The 23356-nt window shown below is 29.9% G+C and overlaps 1 protein-coding gene and 2 pseudogenes across 2 annotated transcripts; 1 reads left to right on the forward strand and 2 right to left on the reverse strand.

The window, feature by feature from the left end:
- Positions 1 to 1495: 1495 nt before the first annotated feature.
- On the reverse strand, positions 1496 to 10397 carry LOC111314584 (tobamovirus multiplication protein 1-like). The gene is made up of 13 exons (XM_022916075.2): positions 10164 to 10397; positions 8914 to 8964; positions 7759 to 7792; positions 6350 to 6436; positions 6193 to 6244; positions 5041 to 5218; positions 4859 to 4954; positions 3881 to 3941; positions 3322 to 3386; positions 3081 to 3155; positions 2894 to 2969; positions 2575 to 2741; positions 1496 to 2059 (listed from the first exon to the last, which is right to left on the reverse strand). Exons 1-12 carry the CDS (start codon positions 10251 to 10253, stop codon positions 2608 to 2610), a joined length of 999 nt encoding a protein of 332 aa, XP_022771810.2. The 5' UTR covers positions 10254 to 10397; the 3' UTR covers positions 1496 to 2059; positions 2575 to 2607.
- Positions 10398 to 13436: 3039 nt separating this feature from the next.
- LOC149512196 (small nucleolar RNA U3) lies at positions 13437 to 13643 on the forward strand (annotated as a pseudogene).
- A 3215-nt stretch (positions 13644 to 16858) lies between these two features.
- LOC111313552 (U3 small nucleolar RNA-associated protein 7-like) lies at positions 16859 to 21341 on the reverse strand (annotated as a pseudogene). Its single transcript, XR_016332565.1, has 5 exons — positions 21100 to 21341; positions 20927 to 21016; positions 20695 to 20826; positions 20301 to 20419; positions 16859 to 19036 (listed from the first exon to the last, which is right to left on the reverse strand). The product of XR_016332565.1 is annotated as a U3 small nucleolar RNA-associated protein 7-like (transcript).
- Between the last annotated feature and the right edge of the window lie 2015 nt (positions 21342 to 23356).

A 23356-nucleotide genomic window follows, 5' to 3' on the forward strand; every position in this document is an offset into this window, starting at 1 on the left:
TTACATAATCAAAATTATTTATATAAATATTTAAGAGGATAATCTTATTTAATAACACATAAGATAATATTTATATTATTTTATTTATCATAAAAAAATTTTAATAAATGTTTAAATTAAATATTTTAGATAATTATTTAAATTAAAATTAATATCTATCTAGGATTGAAATTTTTGCATAAGATTTGAATTCAAATATATTAAATCATAATTTACCTTTTCTTTTTAAATTTAATGGCAATTCCAAGTATATATATATATATATATACTTAATAAATTTTTATTTTTTACCAAATAATTTTATTTAATAAATTATTTAAATTTAATATTTTTAGATAATTATTTAAATTCAAATCAAAATCTATCAAAAATTAAAAATTATTTTATAAATTATTAAAATTTAATACTTTTAGATAAGTTGATGAATTATTGACCAGAAAATATGTATTTTTAAAGTAATAAAAGCTTATATCTTTATATGAAAATATAGGATATTTGAATGTTGATTAAAAAAATTAGACAAAAATATATTTTTTCTTTTAAAATAAATATAATATTTTATTTATGTTCTAATTCAAATATTTTTATATTTTATATTTGGTCAATTTATTTATTTCTCTTTAGTCCATGACTTTTTTTTAATTTTGCTTAGATTGAACTTTTTGTATTATATATATTTTTTGCTTTATTCATTTCTTCAATGTTTTTATTCTCTGTTAATTTATTAACATATTTGCTTTTATTATTGTGTATATTTAATCTTGATAAATTAATATGTAAATTTATATTTTTTGTTTCCTTTTGCTATGCTTTTTATTATTAAATTTCTTTGTTTACAATGAATAATATGAGAAAAATGATGATCACTACCATATTTAACTCACAAAAAATTCTATCAATTATGTTAAAAATAATTAAAAATAAAAAAATATTTCAAAAAAAAAATAAAGCATAACATAAAACATTATTGTTTCCCTTTTATCATATAGAAATAATTATTAGTCCAATATATTTGTGTCAAAATAAGAATTAATAAAAAGCAAATGATTATAACAAAACTAATAGTTGTGATCTTGTTCAATCAAATATATATATATATATATATATATTACTTAATCAATATTATGATAAAAATAATTATTAATTTTAATTATTTAAATATTGATTCTTGATTTTTTTTATCAAACAAGAAAAAAACGATAACAAAATTTTTAGTATTTAACAAATAAATTGAAAAAAAAATTAATGAAAAAAAAGATTTTTATAATTCTTGAAAATTTAAAAAGATTTAGATTTTTGTTAGATGAATAAAATCATTTATAATATATTATGTATAAATTATCATTTAATTATAATTTAACATTTATAAATAAATATTTATATATTAAATAAATAATTAATAAAATTTTAAATTATGAAAATTTTAATAAAAATCCCGTACATTATACAAGTTAAAAAAACTAGTTATTAAAATATACCATCCCCAAAGTTAGTATTTTAATAAATTAAACTTGAAATTTAATTCTAAAAGTTAGTAGGCAGTTTTGCTTTTTCGAGGACTTTTGAGTGTTTGACAATTCCAACAGGAAACTCAACTTCGCTTCAAGGAAAAGGTGGTGCAGTGCTTCGCCTTGCTAGCTTTGGCCCCACGCTTCTACTTTGACATTCAGAATGTATTGATGAATGTAGAATCACTCAAAATCGTCACTTTTGGAGATTTTGTTTTCAAATACTGTCGTAAACTATAATGAACAAAATCCAACTTGACAAACTCTAGCTCAAATTGAGTTGGCAATGCCTGGTTTGACTTCATCTGTTTGCAGCCTGATTCAAAGTTATGAAAGATCCACTCTATTGAATTTGTTGGTTAGATCCATTTTAATAGCTTTTCGAAAGATTCAATTTGAAATGTTGTGTTAGGAGGCTCTCTCTCTCTCTCTTATCATCTTCTTGCTCGGTTTCTTGATCACTGAAGCTCGTTGGCTTGTTCTTGTTCTTCAAGCTGCCTGCCTTTGATCTTTCCTGTTCTTTTCTCTGGTTTTCTGCTGGAAATCTATCCCTGCATCAAAATGTCATATTATTAAGCATCAACGTCTTTTGAATTTGTAATGCACCAATTAATTCTGCCAATCGCGAGCGCTGCATTGCAAAATTTCATCAGTTTTCCCCCTTGGAGCCAGCAGATAAAACATTTTATCTATATTTTAGCTGTCTAGATTAAATTTGACTTGCTCTTGACACCTGCAATGTAAATCAAAACCCCATTTGGTGTTTCTCATCCATGATGCAACATCAGGAGAAAGAACAGTGGGAAAGGCATATGACAGTAACAATTGTCATGCAGCAGATAAATGGAAAGCTTACTGCTACATGTCTAAACCAGTTTTTACCAAATGCAGGTGAAGATATATAGTGAATTTGTATCATTTCAATCATAACTTATGAAATCAGCATATACTTCTTCCTCGCCATCTAAATATTTCAGCGATTTAAGTTCTCTTGAAAATTCAACATAGCTTAAGTAGTTAGCTAGCATATTAAGAAGTTACAGCAAATGCCAATAGATTTAAATACCTAATTGTTTGAACTTGCTGCAGTAGCCCAGGATCAATGATGATGCATTCCTGCTGCTCCAGAACTGATAAAAGTTAGTGCTCTTGGCTGTTCTTGCCTATTATTTGTGGATGGAGGTGGCAGCTCTCTCATGAACCATAATACAAAAGCAAAGGGGACTGATGAACCTGTCAATAGACCTCACAAATTGACTTAATATTACATATTTAGCTTTAAAATATACTAAAGTGAATAAAGCTCCAGACCAAAGCCTAAAATGGACAAAAAATCACTATCAAAACCATATTATAACCCGATCTTCAGAAGACTGAAGGAATACCTAACACATAGTGCAAAATGAGCAGAACCAGTGCCTTTACTCCATTTATCTTCTTCAGATTCCAATTATGAAAAATCTGCCAACAGAAGCAAGAAATTAACCCTGTATGAAAGAGTACATGCCTAGCTCAGGAAAACAAAAAAGATCTTAACAGCATGGCAATGTCTTAAAATTATCAAATACTTACAGGAATATCTGTAAGAAGAGCTATTAAAGAACTTGATGTGAAACCCAAGACAGAAACAACTGATAAACCAACCACCTGCAAAATGTAACAAACTTCCAGAACTTTTTGAAATTATTTAACACCAAGTTCTTAATAATGTGTTTTTGGCATACCTAAGCATTAAGAAATCCATACTCTGTTTCACCCCAGAAAAATACATACAAAAACAATGCTAAATAAAGAATAGATAGCAAATACAAACCTTCCACATTTCCGATGAAGCTTTCTCGGACCTTACTCTCCTCAATTTGGAAAATAGAAGGAAACCTGAAAAACAATGAAAGAAAAAAGTTCAAGAAAGAGGTCAACCTTTTATAGGTGAAGGCACATAATTAAAACCCCAGCTAACAAATCAAAAGTAGTTATGTAAAGAATTGTTTTTGAAATTTTTGATGCACTTGATTAGCATTGAACAGTCTTTCAATTTCAATTTCTGAAAGTGTTTAAATTAGCATTGAACATTATATTTAAGCACTTGATCTATAAATTATATTCATGTATAATGGTTTGCATAAGTTCGATATTTAACAACTTATGGCCCTAACACTTCTGGAGACTTAGTCATTGCCACAAATGGTTATTTTAAAAAAGTACACTTTATTCCATCTTATTCTACTAGCATGAACTCAAAGGTAAAAGTTCTCAAAAACATAGCGTAACCAATGCACTCTTACCCATATCCAAGTGGGAAAGATAATAACAGCAGAAAAGCTTGAAACATGCATAGTATTAACCAAATAACAAAAGAAGTCATTTCTCACCATAGCAACCGAAAGCTCCACCCAGAATAAGTACTGATATGGCAAAGAAATCTATATATACCTGCACAAGAATCGTAGTCATGTAACAATAACTACTAGTCACACTGAAAACATAAAAATGTTTCTTTTCCTGAATATAGAATTTAGTTCTGATGAATCATAACAATCAGAGAATTTTGCATTCACAATTTCAATCTTGAGAGAACATCATTTGCTCTGATGCTACTAAAACCATCAAGGCCTATGCAGACATTAAAAAAAAAACATTAAAATTGGATATCTAGGTTGATATCTATTAGCATATGGGAGATCCAATAAAGAAACACTGATAATCCAATATACAAATCGAAGGAATCACACATAGTTATCCAGAGAAACAGCAAGTTAAGGTATCAGTCATAACTTGGAAGTTAACAGTATATCCGTTTAAATAAGCTTAACCTGAATTGATGCGGGGTTGGCTAAACCACAGCCAGACAGAGTTGTGGCAAGGTGATTCACAGCCAAGCCTTGGGTTATTCGTCATGAAAATTTACAATTATATAGCCCATATTGAATTGGAAAATATTTTTGAAAAAAAGAACCACTAAAAACAAAATAAACATTTGAAAAAGGACAGTCAATCATCTTCAGCAAAATATAGCATAAGATGTCACATGGCCTGTCAAACAAACTATCGCAGGAATAAGATCTGAATTCTCAAACCCACCAGGGACCCTTTTTGTCATAATGTTGCATTTCGAAAACCATCTTCACCAATAAAATAATAAAATGAGGTTTCTTCCATGTCATTAAGATTTAAGACCTTATTGTTTGATCAAACATCATAATCTAGCACGACATTAGGTTGTACAGCAAGCAACTTCTAATAAAAATCAAATACAAAGGACTTAATATGAAATATATATATATATATATCAAGGGATATTTTAAAGTTATAATCACCATATCATAGTTATGGAGTAATATGATCCATACCCGAGCAACTACTAAAGAATCACTAGGATTCTTCCCTGCACCAATCCAGATTATTGCAGCAAAGGAGATCATTAAGATGATGTTGAGCAAAATGACCTGGTGGAAGAAGAAGGAAAAGGAAAATTAAATAACTCCATTGATGATAAGATTGCATCTTAAATAGAAATTATTCCTACTCGTACCACAATAACAAATTTTTGTCTGCTACCAACATGAATGCCTTGGAATGAGCAACATTTCCAACGACTATTGGTCTTTGACAAACCTGCCTTGCTCTTTGAACTTTCCAGCAAAGCCTGCTGATTACTATTTTCTTCATCACCATCCTCTTCATCATTTGCCTGATGGCAAAGGTCGACCCTATAAAATCATTGCCCATAAAAGCATATATGTACCTTATAAATTACACTACACTAGTTCGTCAAAAAATGTCTTATATTTAAAAAACAATTACTTGCATGTCCTTCATAAACTCTTTTTAATTTTACAGAAATATGATTTCTAATACACGACAGACAATACCATGGTATTTTCCAATTTCTCATGTAAACTCAACATGAGAGCATTTTGATAATATACTATTGATTTGAATTTGACATCTAATGCCTAGCTTTAGTTCTATGATGAACACTAGTAACCTACAGGACATATAAAGCTATAGTGATCAATTAATATTTATTTTATTATTAAATTTCAACCACCATTAACTATTAAAAAACTACTTAATGTTGTCAAGGTCCAATGACCTGCATTAGATCAGCTTATGTGGCATTCTTGAAAGGAATGGTCAAATAAACTAGTGAAGTGTGAGAGCAATGCAAGACAGAGAAGGAATTTGCAGAAGTGCTGACACAGAAATATATTTTAATTAGTTAAGTGCTTTACCTAAAGCATTTTTTCCTTATCCATTCAGGGTTACTTACAAACAATTATAGTTTTGAGGTAGGAATGTGCCACATAAACTACTACTAGATAACATTGTCCCTTATAATATACTAATAGGTAGCATCACCTTAACATAGAAGGACATAGTTTTCAAATACCACAATTGAAAATATGGCTTTCAATTTGAGATTGGGGGAGTATTGACTATTGACCTGATTACTGACTATAGTATACGTAGAATAGGATCTATACAATGTTCAAGTTGGCACAACCTTATCTTAATTTTTAAAAGACCCTGATAGTAGAAGAAACTCTAATGAATCATAAAATCATTAAAAGATTAAAAACCTTTAAGCATATGGTATTTAAAATTAAATGTTGAAAGACAAGAATTTTACATGATCAATAATTAAATGAAAAACAAAATGCTAAGACATGGTCAGACTTACCAGAAAGATAGAAGAAGAAGAAATGCGGCCAAAAACAGAATCTTGGGGAAGGCTGCAGTAATGTTTTCACCATTAAACCACACACAATCTCATTAAAAAGGCTCTAGAAGCAAGTACTAAAGTTACTATAAGTTGTTGTCACTCAGGAGAAACATACCCATGAGAACAAAGCCACACACATCAAACCAGCAAAGCCACCTTTTGCATGTGGCAACAACCATGCACAAAAAATAAATGAAATAACCTGTCAGAAGACAAAACAAATCCAAAGATAATTATCTGATGCAGAAAATATCAGAAATCATTAAGCATTTTAGTACTATTGCATTTCAGCGCCAAGGAATTGGTTTCGGATTTCTTTAGAACACTTTGAAGGTAACAAACCCTCAAGAAAGGTTTCCACATAAAAGAATAGGGTTAAGTTCTTTTCACAGTATTGAAGACATCGAAGCAGAACAAATATTATTAATTCAGGAAAATAAAGGGAGAGAGAGAGAGAGAGAAATGATTTTACATTCACAACGCTGCTGTTTTGTTAGCAGTACCTAAGAAAATGTGAATGATTCAAACATATAAAGGTTCAAGTGTTAATGCATGAAAGTAATGAGAAGGAATTAAGGAGGAGGATCATACATTTCCATTGCAGAAGAACAGAAAAAGCAGGTACACTCAATACTGAACTTTTAGGTCAGAAAGTCTCAAAAGAGTCTCATTCGGTATGGAGAAGGGATACGGTAGAAATCAAGTGTATGGATAAGTTAGAAAATGCATGATTATGCAGATGACAACGGCACATAAGGAAATGGGAGGATTACTAATTACAAGTTTCTAGTTTCTAGTGAGAGCTATCAGAGACACCAATAGCAATCAAGCAAAAAATGTCCTTGACTGAGTGATGTAGAACATCTTTAGTGCTAGGGATAAGCTTCCAACTTTCAAAGGCCTACACACTGTTTCTCCATAAATGAATGATAGCACAAGGTTGGACTGAGAGAAACATGAAAAAAGTTTTAAGTTGGCTGTAATGAGGGCTGCAACCAATGAAAGAATACTACTCACAAAAGAGAAAAAAAAAAAAAAAAAGGCATAAAGGGAAGCCCGAGAAATTGTTAGGAAAGTCAAGGATGAAAGAATCCTATTTTACAAAAAGAAGAAGAAGGCATAAAATATATCTTGTAGTTTGGAACTTGAGAAATTGTTAGGTTGGCCAACAAAGATTAGTCTTCTTGATGAATCCTGGTTGGAGACAATTAAATCAAATCCCAATAATTGGCATTCCAAAATATGATAGCACATATTATGGATTAAACCTATTCATAACAATCATATTGTAAATTCATGTTCTTCATCTTAGAAGAACTCCTACCCATATCAATTCATAAGTAGCTTCTACTTCAAGAAAAAGTGGTACTTGATATTGTGGCTTCAGAACTATGAATGAAATATCCTTTCTAAAATACTAGATATCTATTCCAATTAGATCAATGCTACTTTTAGTTTAATTAATAAGATAACAGAAAACCCACTATAGACCACAGCTTTTCAATATCTTAGTCTTACTCTTACCACAGTTAGATGAGCCTATCATGAGATGCAGAACCTGCAATCAGCATTTGCTCCATCAATATAGTTTCTTTCAAAAAAAGAAAAAGAAAAAAGGAAAACAGCATTGAATTTTCTTTTAGCAAAAATAAAAAAGGTATTATAGGTAATCAATAGACAGGAAAAGAATCATAAACATAGTAGTCAAAGAACATCATTGCTTTTACACAACAATCACAGAACAGAAGATGTGAAAATTGAGCTGTACAATATATTGAAAACAAAAATGTGTATTATCATAAAATGAATGGAAATTCAAGATTTCTGTTATGCATATAGGAGACCATAAAAAGAAATAAGTTGATGCAAAAGAGAATAAAGAGATCAATAAGTTAAGAAAAGAGAAAATACGAAAGACAATTCTGCTCAATCAGATGTCTAGCACACAAAGAAGAAACATTTCTAATTCATAGTTAGATGAGGGGAAGTGATCACATGCTGCAATATCACAACCAGTAACAATGCTCTGGCTAATTCAAAGCAATAAAATTATTCCTTTCTGTAGCTTACTTAATTGAAGAGAATTCAAAATACAAACTTGTTATCACCATGATGTCAGGGTAGCTTTTTTTCTTGTTTTCTTTTCTATTCTTTTTGGAATGGCAAGCTTTTTCTTTATTTGGTTCTCCTTTTTTTCACATAAAGGCCAAATCAAGAAAGCCATATACACATATGAAGGATATCATTACCAAAAAGGATCAGATTTATGTTTTCATTATATACAAGATTTCCCCATTTCATATTTCTTATCAATAGAACTTTATTTCAGAATTTGATTCTACATCAACAAAATTCCACTTTTCATCTGATTGGCATTTGACAATACAGACTATCCTAATTGATGTCAAATATATATTACGAGTTTTACAGTATCTAACATCAAGGGCTATGCTTCACTAAAAATCAGCATTAAGGACGCATCATGAAATACAATGACATCCCATACATTTATCAAATCCACATTCTTCAACCCAAGTATCTAAGATTTCCTTCCGTGCACTCTAGGAAGTGGAAACCGAAATTTTATTAGCCAAGGTTCACAGATGAAGAACCACATGCACAGGCACACTCTGAGCAAACCACAAAAGACTAGTGAAATAATTAGAAAATCCCACTTACTTTTTGACGTGTCCATCCTACTTGTTGATTCCACAGGTGAATCCGAGAAAGCTGGTTAAAAAAAAGCTACAATATGTCAGAAAAGAACAATTCTGATGAATGTAACTGAGAAAATCAAACTAAAAAATATGGACTTGTTTACTCAATTATTTATGAAGATACTTCTTGTTTTATAATACTTTTTAAGGCATGTAATGTGATTAACTCGAGCTTATTATAAATGTTAGTTGTTATTTATCAAAATTTTAAGTTCCATAATTTTAGATTTAAGGCAGTACCTGAAAGGCATATGCCCCAATGTTTCAACTAGAGGTCAAGAACCATTAGGGAATAAGACTTTCAGGTACTAATTTTCGATGTTTCTCAGACTAAGTAATGAGTGTCAGATATGTTACGGTCCAACATGGATATTTTCTATTTTTTCTATCTTTTTTCACATATTTGGAGGGTCGGATCTCCATACCAATGTTGGTCCTATATGTATGTTTGAATATATGAATGTCGGTTGGATATGTATGGAGCACGAGTGTTCCAAGAAAATGAAGAGTCGGAGCAACATAGCTAATATTTATATCGGTTCACTTTTCACTGCCTTTGCATTCGAAGCCATTGCTTGGAAACCAACAAAAACTTAAATTTCAGAAACTTTAATAGAAAGAAGAGCCAAAATCTTCACTAATACAAAACCTTTTTTAAGAAGAAAAAAAAAAGGAATATGCTCAATAGGGTATATTAGGAAGGAGGCTATCATTGCTCTCCTCTCTGCCTATCCTTCCAAAAAATACCGGACCAGGAGTAGCCATTAATCAATTTGTCCAGAAGCTGAAATGTACTGAATTCAGAATTAATTTTTTAAAACTAAAATTTTCAAATAATGCCTGTAAGATTCTATACATTTATATGTTTTTCTAACATTTTCTGAGCAACCAAGCAAGACCCAGATTTCCCAATCGAGCAAACATCACTCAATTCCCTTCAAAGAGAAAATAAGAAAAAACCCATATGAACTAATTACGCTGTCACAGAAGCCAAATGCATTAATTAACACTTTGTTTGATAAGAATGAAGGAAAATGGAGCAAGGAAAAAAGGACATTTAGAAAGATTAGATTAAGAGGAAAGGGAGAGGTTCAAATCCACTCTCTCCAAACGACGAAAAAGGTGGAAAGAAACCTTCTTTCCTTCCTTTTTACCTCTTAACAAACACAAACACAAACACAGCGTAAAAGCAAAAGGGTGTACCAAACAAACCTGAAAGAAGGCAAGAAATGCAAGAAGAGCATTAAGGCAAGCCAGAGCGATATTTACAAAGAGAAAGTCGAGAGGATAGCACTTAACCATTGCTTTGATACAAGAACGGTTTTCTTTTCTTTTTTATTTTCTTAGCCAAAAGGAAAATAAGTTAGAGAGCCAAGGAGGAGAAGATATCTCTTTGCCACTCTGTATCAGAGTCCTCTAACACATAAAGCAACAGACAAAGAGAGCAGAGAGCTTTGTCCTTGTTTTCAAGTGCTGCTGTGCTTTTTGTCCCGTGTTTCAGTGTTTGCCCTTTCGGGTTTTATGTAAAGTAATAAAATAATTAATAAATACGGTGGTGGCGAGATGTACGAACAGATTAGGACAGGGGATAAAAAGGGAAAGATTTTTAATATTAAAGAGTAATTATGGTGATATAAATTAGATATTAATATATTATAAGTATGATTTTTTTCGATTTAGTATATTAATGTATTACAAGCAATAAGTCTGTCCTTTTTTCATCTTTCCTTTTTTCGATATGTTTCAGAATTATATTTTTTTAACATTTAAAATTTAAAATTTTTTATATTTAAAAATCATTTTTGATGATTTTTTAAAAAAATTTACATTAAAAACCTTTAAACTTCAATTTTATAAAAAATTTAAAAATTTTAATATTAATTACACTAAAATCAAAATTTCTTTAAACTTCATGAAAATTTAAAAAATTCAAACAATTTTAAACAAAAAAAATATTTATTTTCTCTTATATTAAGGCAAATTTTATGATATCATAGCCAAGATTTAAGATTATTGTCCACACTAAATGAATCTTAGAATTAAAATGTATCCTAATTCATAAAATATTAATAAAGTACCTTGGAGGAGATTTTATAAAGAGATTGAAATTATCATGTTCATCTTAAAATTATTTTTTGTATATTGAATCAAAACTTCTCGTTTTGAACTCTTTTTTTTATTAATTTTGCATGAATTTTTAAATTCGTTTCCATGATATCTAGATTTTACTTAATAATAATATTTTTGGTGTTTGTATTCCCGAATTAATTCATCTTAAAAGGTATCCTACTTCCTTGTGACCAAAAACAAAAAAAAAAAAGCCTCCAACAATGTTGATAATATATATATATATATATATATATATATTGCTATATCATTGCCCAGTAGAGTTGAGACATTAATAGTTGGCGCTATAAGTGGTCCGACATTATAAATGTACGCATGAAATTAAAGTTAATTAAATTATATATAAAAACATAGTAACATATTTGAATATTTAGTGAGAAATTATCAAATATGCTAGTAATGAAATTTTTTAACTTCATAAATGAAGTTAAGATAGTAATACATATTTGTTAATGTATATTTTAAAAATAAAAAAATTAATTAAAAAAAAAGTGGGACATGTATCACATATTAATTTTATTTATAAAATTAAAAAATTTAACTATTAATATATTGAATAAATTTTTATATTTAATTTAATTGGTTGATGTGTTATGGTCAAAATTTAAATAGAATTTTAATTTCTAGCACAAATAAACAAAAGTTTAGAGTGCTATTAAATGCACCTCACTCTTTTTTCTTTGTACCTCAACTTTTTTTTTCAAAATTTTTGTAAATGAAATTATTTAATTATTTTTTTCACATTAAATTTTAAAAGTAAATTTTTGAAAACCTTTAAGAATTTATGAAAAACTATTTTTAAATGTTTATAAAAATTTATTTTAGAAAGTTTTTAAAGACTTTCATATATCTATTTTTAAAAATTTTGAATTTAAAAAAAAAATTTAAAGGTTTTTAAACATCTATTTTTAAAAATTTTTAAAATTTTTTAAAAATTTATTTTTAGAAGTTATATGATATTTAAAAATTTTAATTTAAATTTGTATTTAAAATGTGAGTTGTGTTAAATAAAAATTTAGGTATTAAAAATAAAAAGATAATTAAATAAATTTATTTCAAAAAATTTTAAAAATGAAAAAAAAAATCTATAATGCGTTTGGCAGCACTGAAAATTTAAATGCATAAACGAAGGAAATAAATGGGATGCATTGGGGTTGGTCAGGTCAGCGTTAACAAATCAATAAACAGATTCTAAAGCTGTGGTGAGACTGTGATATGCTAGGACCGCGGCGCCCATGAAATAATTGTACAAAACTTTATGGGTGACTGGTGACGGTCACCACAAGATTTGGGAGGGCCGATTGGAAGATAAATCCACCACAAAATAATAAAGAAAGAAATAATATAAATCCGATGTTTATCGGAAGGAGGAATAGATGGCCGTGTGTGGGGGATGCCGTTGGTTTTCCATGATTGCAAAGTTCCTTGCTGTCATTTTCAACAGGCATGGTCACTCCTGCATGGAAAATCGACTCTTTCGGTCTCTGAAGTTAATGATGAATTTAGGGATTACTTCACTTGTTGCCACATTTGCTATAGAAAAAGAATGGGCAAATAAAAATCAATCTCAGTGATTAATCGTCCGCTATATCATTCATTTTACATGTATTAATGCAAAAGCTTACCCAATCGTAATGTCAAACTGGTCTTTAAAAATTCACTAGAATCAAAAACTATTTAGTAGGATTCAGTTTTAATGGTGTCCTATATTAAAGAAATGATAAGAGATAGTAAAAACACGTATAAAAATAAACTCATGGTCAGATATTTCTGGCTTGCCATGATTGAGAAGTTTGATTGATGCCTCCAATGATAGTTTTAAGGAGAATTATGTATATATTTTTTCTTATGGGTTATACATGGTATGAAAGGATATGCCTCTTCATTGATACCATTACAGTTCATATAATTCAGAAATCTTGTTGTTTAAACAATCTGAATCTTTCTATCAACATTTAAAAAAAAAAAAAGCTATAATCTTAATGATATGCTAGCTGTCTATGAGACATTCACAAAAAAAAAAAATTTGATCAAAGAAAAGATACCCAAATTGAAGATAAGAGTCTTTTCTTCTTATAATTTGCCAGTTCCTTTCATCATATTCTCAATTCCATCATCTTATCTTTACAACCTTCAACACAAATCTGATTAACCCTTATGGCTCACTAAAAGGCATTAGGGTTGTTTAACTTATCCAAGAAAAAATATCGACTGTTAAGGCATGTCATCGGCCCTAGGGGTGGGTTCTTATGGGCTTTACTGAGGATATTAGGCAGTGGGTTTCAAATCCTATGGACTTTTAGTTTTGGATTTAGGGTTTGAATTCTCTTTTTTTTTTTTTTTTTATAACAAAATTCTTTTATATTACTTGAAAAAGATCTGTTTTATAAACTTGAATCTCTGTGTCCTTTAGCACAAAGGAGACAAGATCTCAAGTCTGGTTGATGAACTATGACCTTGTGAGCTGAGCGCGATTTAACAGCTTCTTGGTCCCTACTGGAGCAGTAGAGGATTGATCCCGACATGGTGTTTACCTAGTTGGAATTGTCACAGGTCTGACAGACTCTCCCAATCTTTTGGTTGTACCCAAAATATTTTTTTTATGTTAAATTAAATTAATTAAGATGAAATCAAGCAATCAACAGAATAAAGTTTAACATCTGTCAATTGGCTGCCATTTGACAATCAATTGGGAGTTTAATTGGGACTTCGATTAAAAATAATAAAATAAAAAAACCCAATTTTAATAGAATGTTTGTGACGTTTGGTTGTTAAACTTACTTTAATTCTTTCCTTAAATAAAACAATTACTTTTTTGTCATAATATAAAAAATGACATTAATTCTTGGAGACTTCAGCCATGACTCATGCACGGACAGTTGGACACAGTGAGGCAGATTCAATTTTATTATTTTCTCTATACTTTTATAACACAGCGAGAACCATTATCTCGATATTTTATTTTATTTGGATTTTTTTGCCGATTTTAAATATACACTTTTTATGTGGATTTGTTATATTCAAAATTTTATTTTAAAAATATTTTTCATAAAAATCAAATTTAATAAAAAAATTCATTTCTTTATCAATTAAATTAATTCTTATCGTTCTCTCAAAATATTACTTATAGTAATTGAACAAACTTTTTATAAAAAAAAATGGACGAAAGGCCCGAAATTAAAGAATTAAAATATAAAAAATAAAAATCATTAGCAACAGGATTATTAATTTATAATTCCAAATCTCATATCATCTCATATCTTAAACCAAATGAGATTCGGTATGTAGTTGGGGGATCCCGAATCCAGAGTCGAGGCCCCACGGTTTTCCTCCAACTCCAAGAATAATTATGATTATTATAATACAAATTAAGTCATCCCATCTCCACATTGCAATCAAGAAGTGGGCTGGAAAATGAGGAAACAACTTTAATTCGCCCTTTGCACGCATAAAGCTATCAACCAACCTAAATATAAATTAATAAAATTGGACCGGCATTCCATAAAGGTTTTTAATCATCCAAGTGTCTTACCTTTAGCTAGCCGTTGCAAACTACTTTTAAAAAATAAATAAATAAATAAAGATTGTGAATAAAGAAAAAAAAAAAAAAAAAAAGCTACCTAAATGTGAGGAAGTAACGGACATTAGCACTATTTGACCGTTTGGTTGCGGTTCTTATCGAGTATTGACGTCAAACTTTGTTATTATCATATTATCAACTTTTATAATTGAGCCGTTACAGAATCAGAAGAAAAACAAGGAGAAAAATTAGCTGGCAAAGGAAGTTGATCAGTTGATGGATGCCAAATTCTCATTTTTAACTCCAAAACTATTGATTTGGAAAATTAACAATCAGAAGCGGACCTAGAGTTGATATCGGATTGGGTTCGGGACGAATAATCCAACTCGACTTTATATGTTATCAAATTCGAATATGACCTTACTCAAGTTTTTTTTTTTTGTTTTTCATATTCAAATCCGATCTCGATCTAATACTATATAAACAGTATACGATTCAAAATTAATAAAATATTTTTTTTAAAATATAAATATTTAAAAATATCATTATATAAATATATATAAATAAAAAATTAAATAATTAATTAAAAAATAATTTTTTATATAATATCGGATCGAGTTTACTTAAAACTCGAACTTAACCCAACCCCGATTGTTTCATAATTTTACCTGACCCGAAATTCGAATTTTGAAAAAAAAAATTGATTCCGTAAGATCGGATCGAATCGAATCCCATCGAAGATGAATTAAATTATCGACCTTAGACGGATCAAAAAGGTTAGACAGGAACTGCAGTCCTTAAAAATTTTTTTATGTTATTTAAAATTTTATTTCGGTAACTTTATTCATAAAAATACATTGATTGATAAGAAAAATGAATTCATTTCTTTACCAACCAAAATATGATAAAAAAATGATAATGTTAAATGATTAAAATATCCTAAAAATTTTAGCTCAAATAATTTGAACCTAAGAGGCTAAGACATTGAATTTTTATTTTTAAAAGTTATAACTTTCACAATCAAACCATGTAACACATTGAGATTACTTTTAGAATTGGCAAACTTCATAAAGCATTTATTTTATTGCTAATGTATTATTTTTATGCCTAAAATCCACTCATGCTAAAACACTTGTCGCTAAAAAAAAAACACATATTGATCAGCATTTTTCAAATGAAATTAATATCAGAAAAGAGAAGAATATTGCTCTTCCAGAAACAGTCTTATACTTTTTTTTTTTTATTTTAATGCTTGAAATTATTAAAATTTCTTAATCATTAAAATTAAAAATTTAGTACTAACCACACAACTGTTCTAAAACTAGAAGTCTTATATTCCTTTTATATACACGAAAGAGACACGGTAAGGCAAGAAGCAAATACAACCTTGCCGTAGGACCATAAACCTAACTAGAACTAGAATATTAAAATTCCATTTGTCCCACCCACGATTCATCTGCCTGCCTGTGCCAGAAAGCGCCCTTCTTTTTGAAGAAACTAAAGTGCATCTGATCCCTCCCCCGCATGTAAGTATATATTATTCGTTAAGCTTCCCTTTTCTTTCTAAGCAACTCAGATAGAGAGAGAGAGAGAGAGAGAGAGAGAGAGAGAGAGTGCAGGTTCTTCATAATTTCCCTTGTTATTGGTTATTGGTGATGGCAAAGAAGAATTGGTTACTGAAGAAAGTGGTGGGAAAGGAAAGCTTTTGGCCCTGGAAACTCTCCTCAGCTTTCAAGTGGAAGCCTCTTGATTTTCAGATGAAAATAGTTGACAATTTGGTTTTCAGGGTTCTTTATGTTGTGGAAGCCATTGTTCTTGTCTCCACTCTCTGCTTCTTCTATCTTTGCTGTGGCTGCCACATTTGACCCTTCCCCCATCTTCAACACTTTCATTTAATTTTTTGTATTCATTCATTCGACTTTGATTTTCTTTTTCCTTTCTTTTGACATGATAGTTTCTTCCCTTCAACTTATAGCATACGGTAATTATTTTTTGTAATTTCTTTTCTTGAGCACTCGGAGGAGATGATTGTAACCCTATGGTATATATATTGTATAACATATGATGAATTACTATAGCTCTTCATTCTTCTAAGGAAATGTTTTGAATAAATAATTCTTCCATCTACTAGAATTTGATTTAATTCTATTACTTTTAGTTATCATTGAGGAAGATTGCAACAACAGCCTTATGATTGGGTTTTTTTTTTTTTTTTATAGTTTTAATGTTTTTTTTTATATATATAATATAAAGAATAAAACAATTACTGAGGAAGAATGCATGATTTTTTTATTAAAATGGGATAGAAATTTTTTTTTTGAAAAATTAAATTTATTCTTGAAATATTGATAGTAAAATTTTTAATTTGATAAGTTAGGTTAAAATATTGATCCATGCGTTAAACCAATCGAATTTGAAAATAGAAAAAAATAATTTATTGACTATTGAGTGTAAATAATATAAATTTTAAAATTTCATATTCAAATTATTTTGAATTTTTTTAACAGTTTAATTTAACGACGTTATTATATTAAAATTGAAAAGTAGGAGAAACAATTATAAGGTCCGACAGGCAGACTCCTAGACCAGGTGCATCTGGGCCACTTGGAAGCACCACAAGTTTTGAGTTAGTAAGATATTGGACATAGCAGTATAGATTGTGAACAACTGAACATGGGTTTGTCTGAAATTTTAGGCTGTTTGTCTGAACATGTGTCTACTTTTGTTCTAGAACTTCGCAGGCACTTTGGTTACTCGTTTTAAAGGCTAGCCAGTCAATCATGTAATTATTCCAAAAGCAAGTTCTAAGTTTAAATTTCAACTTATCTTTCCAACATCATCATGGCATTCTGGTTGGGTACTCGGTTCAAAAAGTTGTGTTCCGAATCTATAAGACGTTCTTCTTTGCCATGTATCTGGTTTCCTTTCACAAATTTTTTTTTATACAAAAAAAATTGTAGCTTGAAAAAAAAAAAAATTGCATGCACTTAGATTTGAACTATAAATTTACTGAATGCTATCTTTTAAGTTACATGAAAAACTAAATCAAATATGGTTCGACCCTTCGACTTCGACTTCCTTTCACTATTTTTCAACTACTCTATAATTAATATTCACGGAAAATTACTGGACCAAAAAGTAAATGGACAAAAAAACCCTTCTGCTATATTGACTTTGACTCGATCATTTTTATGAGTTAATACTGAGGTAGGAAGAATAGAAAGAACTAAACAACATTGATATTAACATGTAAAAAATTCCATCCTAGTTATTGAAAACATTTTAGGACAAACCTAATACTGAAACCACCAAACTAAAAAAAAATGATCCAGAGCTATATATGCTCCTCTAGATAGAACATGATTACCATATCTTTGCAGTGTAGAACATGATACTAAAAGTAAACTCAAATCCACCATTAGAAAGTGGAAATCCAATCTCAATTCAAATTGGTTTAGAAAGCCAAAAGCACAAACACGAGCCAAATCTCATCACAAGACTTAAACCGGTTTTCTGGTCCCACATATACAATATAGGTTCCATTCTAAATGCAGGAAACAAGCCATTGAACCAAAAAAAAAATCAACTTCCATTTCTATATGTATAGAACAGAAAGCATACACTTTTCAGGTCTCTCCTGATTCCACTACTTTTTTGGACATGAGCACAAAATTGTGGAAAAAATAGAGGAAAAAAAAAAAGAACACTTTATCTTTTAGTATGTTTAATGCAATGAGATTTACCATAATTAAGTTGCTTTCTGACAAACAAACTGCTCCAAACTTTTTGGCATTTCTGTTTTCCATGTTAGCTTTTGGCTTCTTTCTAGACATTTCTTTTTACTCTATTCGTTGCTCCAAGAAAGGCCTCTTGGCTCTATCTATAATCTCCTTTCTCTTCTTTGCTCTCTTACTTGGTTTGTTCCTTCCCTTTGTTTTCCATTTAAAGTCCGTGTCCTTGGCAGCTGCAACAGCAGCTTCCATTACAGTTTCTCTCTCCTCCTTTGTTGGCTTCTCTTTCTTGTTGCTCTCACTGTAGCAACATTTATTGGGTCCAACATGATTGTTTCAGGGGGAAGCTTGTCAAATAGATAGCGCCCTTCTTTCTCTCACCTCTGTTTAGATGTTTCGAATGGGTTTGCCACACCCAAGAATCAAAGTTGGGTTCCCCTGATCCTGGAATAAAAATACTAGACCAACCCATGGAATGCCCCATCTCCAGAACATCTTCATATGGCTGAAACAGAACTTCTCCTACCTGGTAACCTTTTGTCATAGAATGAGTCATATATCTGCTATAATTCTGACATCAAGAAAAATCGGCCAAAATTTGTACGAATGAGCCAGTTCCAGCAGCAAGCAAGCCTTTCTGACTGAAATTCAAGGTCTTTGCATGGCCTGGCAATGTTTGGATAACCCCATCAAAGCATTTATTTTTCCTACTGTCCAATAAAGAAAAGTATAAAAACAAAAGTAGGAGAATAAGAAGAACATAGATGAAATAGAGTTCACTTAACTGGTTTCCAGAAAATGATACATGGTGAAAAACCATGCACAACTCATTAAGTTGAACAATTCATGGAAAGGCATACTGACCTTTAAACAATGAAGTTCAGTTCCATGATGATTATAAATCTATAAAGGTACCTCGTTTCAAAAAACTAATAAATAAACATAAAGGTACCTGAAATAATTAGCATCTTAGCTGCATTACTCCAATAAAGTCCCACCTAATTGTATAATCTTAGAATACTATTACTTTGCTAATATTTCTATATTAGCAATAAAATCCCCAGGATAGAATTCTTATGCAGTATATCAAGTTTATCAACCACTTATATAACATTCAAAGCATGTGATCAAAGTTCTACTTTGGTCTAAGTTGCAAAGTTCTGTACGCACCTTAGAGATGCTACCTACTGAGGACTTAGAAGCACAAAATGCAATGACAAGAACATATGCACATTAACAAAATTAGCCTATATCCTTTTAAAATTGTCTACTTCTATAACTTAAATATATCATCATGAAAATAAATTTTTACCATGAAGTCTACAAAAACAAGAGCTTCAGTGGCATATTCAGATTTCTCACACCAAGATGATGCCACAGGTATAGGATGATTGTCAAATACAAGAGCCAAAGAATGAACCAATTGGTCTTGCACTAGAAAAGAAGACACTTGTTTGCAACAAATTGCATGGTTCACACGAATTTGTCTGCCGTATGTTCTAAAAAGATTTAAATTCAATCTAATAAATTTTAGATTCTCCCAGCTGAGATGCATTTGAACATTTAATCTTAAATATGATTTTCTAAAACTAAAACTTGCTAATCAAGCCCCCCCCCCCCCAACCCACACACACACACACACACACACACACACACAAATGGGAGGAATGAGAGACAAAACATGTATCACATGCATTCATTTTGTAAAATGATTTACAAGAAAAATCGCTCCACATGACACTCATTTTCAAGAACAGACATTAAATTGAAACCATAGAAAAACCCCATGGTGCAAACATAGGCCAAAGTCAACCCCAAGAAGACTTAGACAAAGCATAGGTCAATTTTTCTTATAAATAACATTAAATTGGGAAATTTTGAGATGTAAAATAAGACAATATCGCTGAAGGCACAAGAAACAACATCCGCTTATCAACTATAAAATTTGATTTTTGTTGGAGCAGTGCATACCTGAATCCCTTCAATTAGGTTTAATGTCTTCACATCAACAATATCCAGATGGCCCTTGCGTCCAATAGCTGCTACATACCGACCATTTGGGGTAAAATCTGGAGTGTATGGACCAAGTTCTGCACATGTAGAGGGAAAACTAATGAGTACAAGGAAAAACATAAAACTCAAAAAAAAAAAAAAAAAAAGAGGCTACGACTAACATCAATTAAACAAAATACATCTAGAAAATTGCAGTCAAAACTCCTAGAAAGGCTGGTTAGTTATGTTAGCTTGTAATGTAGAAAAAGAATGCTTATAATCTAAACCACTACAACCTTCTTCAAAAACTTGTCACCAAACAAATGATAATAATATCTTGAAATAAATTACGAATATTTGGGAATGTAGGCACCTGGTAAAACAATATCATACTGGTTCCTTGAGCTGAAGATAACGATCTCGCGAGCAATGGATTATTGCTTGATCTTCCATGTTTCTCAATACCTTCTGCCTCCAAGTAGCTATCCTCACTTGGTAAAAGCCACTGAAAAAACAAAAATGGCAAATTTAAGAATAATCAAATTCCAACAGACAAGTAACTTAATAAAAAAGAACCCATTTGTTAAAAGGAAAGAAGGATTCACTTTCTCAATCTTGGCAGCAGCTTTTGCAGATTTTCCATACAAATCTTCTCTTACAGCAAGTTGACCCTTTAGTTTTTTGCCATGTAATCCCTGCAGAAAATAAACAACAAATGATGAAAAAATTAAAAAAAAAAAAGTAAACCAAGAAATAACCAACTACAAGCATTCATTACCGCCAAATTAGCAGCATTTGCTCTAAGATACTTGTTTACTTTTTCGTCCATCTCATCATCACCATTCTATTGTTTTGCACCCATTGTTATAGAAAGCAAAAGGAAGAGAGGCAATACTGGCCTGCCTGTCGCAAGGGGGTCGGTTGAGACGTTCACGTTTCAGTCGCCGCTTACGGAAGCTTGGCTGCTGGCAGCTTTGGGGGGAAGCTGCTGAAATTGAAGGTCCCGAAGGAAGAAGCACGACGAAGCGAAAGGATTAAGGCCACAAAGAATGAATGGGCATATTCATCCATGACCAAATTTGGGCTCGAAAGTCCGAAAGTTATTGCCCAAACCCAACTTGGAAGCCCGGCTCATCAGCATTTTCTCTCTAATATTTCTGGTCTTGAGCGGCTCAACCACAATTAGGTTGAATTGGCAAGTTCGGTCAAGTTTCTAAAATAATGATTTTTTAAAGATAATTTGTAAATAAAAAAATTTGTAGATATTAAAATTTAAAATTATTAGATGATAATTTTTTTAAAAGCAATTGTTAAATTAAATAAATTAAACCTTAAATTAACGAAACAAGAAATTGGAGCATTAGAAGCTGCCAAGGTGAGAGAAGATACTTTTGCAACCATAAGGATTGGTTTGTTCACGCAGTCACTATTATATATATATATATATTCCATTTTAATTAACTTAATTAGATTCTGAGAATTTTCAAATTTTTGTCCCAAAGTTTAGTCATCCTAGTCCAATTTTAAAATTGATTTTTGTCCCAAAGTTTAAGTATGAACACATAAATATATGATAAAGATTTATTTGACATGATTATGTTTTAGAATGGTCCAAGTCTAAAATCAAATTCACCTTCCCTTAACTTTCTAATTAATTTTACAAAAATAAAAATCATAGATGCCATGATTGTAGTCTAGAGATAATAAATGTCATATAACAAGTGCTGAGATATATAATAATTACAGAGTGTAATAGAATTCAAAATTTTAAAATTTGAAATTTGATCGATCCAATTTTATTTTTCATTTTTAAATTTATTTATAATTTAGTTCAAATTTGATTTGATAAAATCGATTAGATTCGATAAAATTATAAATAAAAAATCATATTTTATATTTTTTTCATATATATTTTGTATTTAAATATTTGAATCTTAATCATTAAAATTAAGAATTTAATATTTTATTAATATAATTATTGACTGTTATTTATTTGTATTTGCATGTTAAAATTAAAAAAAATATACTTGATTAAATTCGTAAACCTTTTGAATCTATTATTAATATACTTAAATTTAGCTTGATTCAATAACAAACAAATTAAACTTAAATATTTGATAAGTCAAACATGAATGATAAGGATTAATAATTCCTTCACATCCAAATTTCAAGATCTTGATTTGATATGTAAGATGTGGAATTGGAGAACTATACGCTCTTCTATGTTCCTTTCATATTATTAACAAACAAAACAAACGAATACAATCGGTACCTAATGTACAATGTCCTTGATCACGGCCGCACACAATGCATTATAAAATTGCTCATGCCCCTTTCAATTTAAATGAAAGTTTTTTATGCTGAGTTCGACAAGATAGCTACGTGAAATTTTTTAATTTTATAAATGAAATTAAGAAACTGATATATATATATATATCATATTTTTTTAATTAGTTTTTAATATATTTTAATGAATATGTGTCATTTTGCAAATTTGGATTGTAAAGTATAAAAATTCTACTCTGATGACTGGTAGTTTTAGCTGTGAAACCAATGCTAATCATCCTATTAATAATATATAAAATTCAACACGTGTTATGAAACAAATACAAGGAACTTCAAAGGGTACACATATTATTTATTTATTTATAAAAAATATCGTAATTTAATAATAATAAAATGAATTATAAATATTGAATTTAAATATAAATATATCGAATGTCACTTAAAAAAAAAATTATATGAATTAATTAAATTAAATTTTTATATTTTTATTTTAAATTAAAGTTTAGTTATGCAAACTAGGGATAAATGCTCTCATATCATCGGCCATATCACCTTCCCTTAATTCTAATCATAGTGTTTTTTTATTTTTTTTAATCTTTCCTCTTTTCCTTTCATTTTCCCCTTTCTAAGATTGGAAAGAACAAGCAGAAGAAAACGATCCTTCAATAGTTGCCTGCGCGTCATCAATTCCCTTCCACCTAGTAGCTATCATTTCATATTCCTAATCATTACTTCAACTAAATCTTAAT

The sequence above is a fragment of the Durio zibethinus genome, chromosome 23 (genome assembly GCF_047325235.1).
Source record: "Durio zibethinus cultivar Kanyao isolate XHJ-2024 chromosome 23, ASM4732523v1, whole genome shotgun sequence".
Lineage (NCBI taxonomy): Eukaryota > Viridiplantae > Streptophyta > Magnoliopsida > Malvales > Malvaceae > Durio > Durio zibethinus.